Source organism: Heteronotia binoei, chromosome 14, assembly GCF_032191835.1.
Source record: "Heteronotia binoei isolate CCM8104 ecotype False Entrance Well chromosome 14, APGP_CSIRO_Hbin_v1, whole genome shotgun sequence".
NCBI lineage: Eukaryota > Metazoa > Chordata > Lepidosauria > Squamata > Gekkonidae > Heteronotia > Heteronotia binoei.
The window spans coordinates 29,692,211-29,697,146 of NC_083236.1; the positions used below are offsets into that span (position 1 = coordinate 29,692,211).

At 58.8% G+C, this 4,936-nt stretch overlaps 1 protein-coding gene across 1 annotated transcript; it reads left to right on the top strand.

Annotated features, from left to right (window-relative positions):
* The first annotated feature begins 2,748 nt into the window (after window positions 1-2,748).
* CEBPA (CCAAT enhancer binding protein alpha) lies at window positions 2,749-3,801 on the top strand. The gene has a single exon (XM_060253909.1). The coding sequence runs from the start codon at window positions 2,796-2,798 to the stop codon at window positions 3,780-3,782; it is 987 nt and encodes a 328-aa protein (XP_060109892.1). The 5' UTR covers window positions 2,749-2,795; the 3' UTR covers window positions 3,783-3,801.
* Window positions 3,802-4,936: the final 1,135 nt, after the last annotated feature.

The window sequence follows — 4,936 nt, forward strand, 5'->3', positions numbered from 1 at the left end:
CAAGCCAGCCAGAACTGCTTCCTTTGCATTCCTGCTAAAAAAAAAATCCCTGCTTTCCTGGGAGTCAACCCATTGGATAGAACTGAGTAGGATTCCAAGTAGACCTGCTTAGGATGGTTTTTTGTGTGATAGATCCTCACAAGAATCCCAGACCCACTCAAGAACACTTTTTTTTTCATTGGGGCACCCATGAACACGATGGGCAATAGATCTGGATCAGACAAAAGGAAGTACTTCTTTACCCCTTAAGTCAGTGGCCCCCAAACTTTTGTGGAAGACAATTTTTCCACAGACCAGTGGGGTGGTGGTGCTGGGGGTTTTGCCACCCAAGGCTGCCCCCTTGCCCACACAACATCCCTGCCCCATGGGGGTCTTTAAATGGGGGGAAGACTGGGGCTGTTTCTGCCTCCCTCTCCCATTTAAAGACCCTCGCTGATCAGCTGAACGGTGGAGGTCTATAAATGAGGAGTAGACTAAGGTCACAGCAGTGCTGCCCCTTCTGCTGGCCTGGGACCCGGGCAGACGAAAGAGGTGGTGTGGCCTTGCTCCGAGGCCGCCTTCCCTGCGAGGGGAAGTAGCCTTGGAGCAAGGCTGTGGCATCTCTTTAGTCTGGGGTTCCTCTGCCTCGGTCTGCAGTCCAATTGCTAGCAGGCCACAGACCAGTACTGGTCCATGACCTGGTAGTTGGGGACCCCTGCCTTAAGTAAATACATTATAGAATAATGATGGTCACACCTTTTCTGGGTAGGTAGCTGCTGCCATTTGCACCATGTTGGACTACCTTACAGGGGTACTGTGAGGATTTCTAGATTGTCTTTGGCGTGATCTGTACACCTGGAAGCACTACTCCTGTTGGCAGAGTGAGGAATTCCTGATTCCAAGATGACAGAAAACGTCCTGCTTGTCAAAACTCCTGCCCACTGTGTAGCCTTTTTTAAATTGCTGGACTGAGTCAGAGTCCAGCATTTGCCCAAATCTGCTGTGGCATCTGGTGCCAAAATCTGACAACTATGAGAGGAAATTGCTGCAGCTGCCATTGTGCAGCAGCTTGTAAAGTCAGCGTCCGGGTGACATGGAGGTGCAATCGGAGGTGGTTCAAACATTGAGGACAGGCTGCATCCTCTGGTAGAAAGTGCTGTCAATTTGCAGCCGATGTCTGGTGATCCCCATAGGGTTTTTCCAGGCAAGTGATGACCACATGTCACTGCGTGCCTCTGAGTAGCAACCCTAGACTTCCTTGGGGGGGAGGGGTCTCCCAACCAAGTACCAACTAGGGCCAACCCTGCTTAGCTTCTAAGATCTGACAAGATTGGGCTAGTCTGGGCCATCTAGGTCATCTTTGAGCTCCTTATAAGTGGGGAGGGGGTATTCTGCTTGAGATTGTATAGAGTACTATAAAGTCTCTTGGTTGATATAGGTGACCCCATCCACCCAACTCCTGTAGCCACTGTGCAATCCTGTCGATAGTTACTGGACAGGGAGCTCGACAAGACTTTACTTCGGAGCAAGTGTGCAATACTTCAGGCAGCAGGGTTGCAATCCTAAACACGCTTAATTTGGGAGTAAATCCCACAGAACTCAGCAAGCCTCACATCTGAGTAAACTCACAAGGGATGAAGCTGCACGTGCCTAAAAGTTGGGAAAGGTGGCCTAAGCCTGACAGGTTGCTTATTTATTTGTGCGCAGCATTAAGGCTGGAAACAATGGAGTGTTTTAAGTGGCCGCTGGAGCAATGCCCGTTTCTGCTGGTAGGAGCACACCCGTGCAGCGCGCGCGCACCCCCCCCCCCTTGGAATGCTTAGCTGAAAGTACCTTGGACTTCTCTAAGCACTTCCTGAAGATGCCTTATCAGTGCCCCCAGGTCCCTAAGCCTCTGGAAAACTGTAATCTTCCTGGTAATTTGGGAGGTGGGGTGGGGTGGAATTACTGGCCAAGATACAAGGGCAGCATATATTTGCAACTGTGATCCGGAATGGTCGCTGTCCCGGGTTCTTGGACTTGGGGTTTGTGATCACGCTGGCCTCAGACTGGGAAGGGGAGAAGTTTTGAACGTTATCACTGGAGCAGGGCAGTATGCAGTAGTACCCTGAGCATGGTAAAAGTGCGGTTTGGGAACGCGGTGGGGGTGCAGTGGATGGATTTGGAACGGGGAGATAGTCGTCCCCTCCTTTGCTACACTCCAGTCCCAAAGCGAAAGGAAGCCCAACTCGGTTACACGTGTTCGGTATCACATGGGAGTTGAAGAGCCGCTTTCAAAGCTACGGAATGGTGGGGAGATGCATGGAACGAAAGCTACCCGACTGAGTTGTAGTTTGTGTGTAGGTGTGTGTGTGTGAAGCCGCTGGTGGAGATCACACACACCCCGAGACTCAGACGCGCGTCGGAGCACCATTCCTCCGTCCTGCGAGGCAGGTCCGTGCGCCTCCCACACTGCCTCCAGGCGACTGGCGTTTGGCCCGTCCAGGCAGCCAGCCCGGAGGAGGAGCCGCGGGGGTTGGGGAGGGCTCGCCGGGGTTCCAACCTCTGCCGAAAGGAGGCGAGGCCGGTCAAAGTTCCCAGGCAAACCCAGCAGGAGGCTGGACTGACACTAGAGGGCGAAGGGAAACGGAGGGGTATAAATAAGAGGCCGAGGGCTGGAGAAGGCAGCAACCCGGGAGCGAGTCGCGAGCTCTTGCGTTTTTGCGCACACGTCGGTGTGGGGGGCAGCAGCAGCAGCGGCAGCAGCAAATCGGGTCGCAGCGCAGCCGGAGAGCTCTCCCCCCCAACCATGCGCGGCGGCTCGGTTTAGCTACTCGATGGAGCTGGGCAATTTCTACGAGGCGGACTCGCGCCCTCCGATGAGCAGCGCCCTGCAGCTCCGCTCCCAGCCTCTGCCCTCCTCGGCGCACCTGCCCGCCGCGGCCCACCACGCGCACGCCGCCCACCCCCACCTGCCGGGCCCCGGCGGCTACAGCTACCTGCCCGCCACGACGGCCGAGCTGCAGGACATCTGCGAGCACGAGAACTCCATCGACCTGAGCGCCTACATCGACCCGGGCGCCTTCAACGACGAGTTCTTGGCCGATCTCTTCCAGCACAGCAAGCAGCAGCAGGAGCGCGCCGCCAAGGCCGGCCTGGAGTGCGGCATGCCCGGCGCCGGGCTCTCGCAGGGCGGCGGCGGTGGCGCGCTCTACGGTTACGCGGACAAACTGGAGGCCGGCGCGGCCTACGAGCGGCTGGGCGCGGGCCAGCCGCCGCTGCCCGGCCTGCGCCCGCTGCTCATCAAGCAGGAGCCCCACGAGGACGACGAGGCCGCCGCGCTGGCCGCCCTTTACCCGCCGCCGGCCGCCTGCAGCCACCTCCAGTACCAGGCGGCGCACTGCGCCCAGACGACGGTGCACCTGCAGCCCGGCGGGCAGCCCACGCCGCCTCCGACGCCGGCCCCCAGCCCGCACGGCGCCCACCACCACCCGCACCATGCCCACCACCACCCGCAGCGGCTCCACTCCGCCGCCTCCTCCTCGTCGTCGTCGTCGTCGGGCAAGGCCAAGAAGTGCCTGGACAAGAGCAGCAGCGAGTACCGCGTGCGCCGCGAGCGCAACAACATCGCCGTGCGCAAGAGCCGCGACAAGGCCAAGCAGCGCAACGTCGAGACGCAGCAGAAGGTGTTGGAGCTGAGCACCGACAACGAGCGCCTCCGCAAGCGCGTCGAGCAGCTCAGCCGCGAGCTCGACACCCTCCGCGGCATTTTCCGGCAGCTGCCCGAGAGCTCGCTCGTCAAGGCCATGGGCAGCTGCGCCTGAGGCGCCACCGCCGCCGCCCGCCTCCTCTCGCTCCCCTCCTGACCTGCCGGCGACCCCGGCGCTCGTTGGCTCCCCGGGTGGCCCGGAAGCCGCCTCCAAGAGCGGACCGGCTTCCTCAGAACTTTGACCGAGCCAGTCGGGCGGAGTCCGGGGCTCAGCCCCGTTTTGCAGAGTTCCCCAAAGGTTGTGCCTTAGAGGGGGAGACGTTCGTTCAGGGTGGCCCCCGACTGCTCCCGAGAGCCCCAAATGGCGCGCCGCTCGGGAACTCCGGCGGTGAACCCAGTCTGGACGGCGGACTCAGGCCCCGTGTGAACCCGCTTGCAAGGAAGGGGCAGCTGCCCGGCCTGGGGGACTTGGGAATCCCGCGCGGGCCTGCAGGGATCGCGTGCAATTGGGAACTTTGCGGCTGCTGCGCTCCCTCCGTCCCGCATCAGTAGAGCTGGAGGTGGTGGGAGAGGGGGAGGTTAGGGGGAGGAGGGCGCCGGCCAGACACTTCTCCCGGGTTGAACTGAAAATTCCGGACTCAGAAGGGAAACCGGCACCCGGCAATGGAGTTCTGGTTTAGGCTGGGTCACTAGTTTCCACCCACCAAAGCCCAGCCTTGTTCTCTCTGTACTGTATGTTTAAGACTCTGGCGGAGCACAAAACCGAAGCCGAAAAATACCGATGGATGCGGGTATTGACTTCTTCCAAAAACTTGCTAGTTTTCAATGCTTGGTTACTTCAGCCCTGCCCCCCACCCCACCCCAAATCTGTGCCTTCTGTACTGTGAAAGCCAAGAGGTCCCCTCAGTGTTGCTGGCTATATTTTGTATTTTATTGCTTGGAGCCTTGCCATATGAACAGGACCCCGCCCCCCTTCACTTTCTCTCTCAAATTTTATGTCACTTCTGGAGATGACTTCGTGATTCCCGTGGGTGGAGAATTGCCCCTCAAAAGCAGGATGGGCCCCAAGCCTGGCACGCTCCAGCCACCGTTCCTGGCTCTGTGAATCCAGGAGGCTCCTTGTGGTGTTTGCCATGTTTGGAGGGGATGGGGGGGGGGCTATTCTGCTCAGCAAGGATCTCTTCAAACCCCCACCCCCCCATCCATCCTCTTTCAGTGAGCACTCTGAACCAGCCAGTGCATCCTCTACTAAGAATTTATTATGGAGGT

Coding starts and splice junctions, on each gene's coding strand:
- CEBPA (XM_060253909.1), top strand. CDS start 2,796: ATGGAGCTGGGCAATTTCTACGAGGCGGACTCGCGCCCTCCGATGAGC.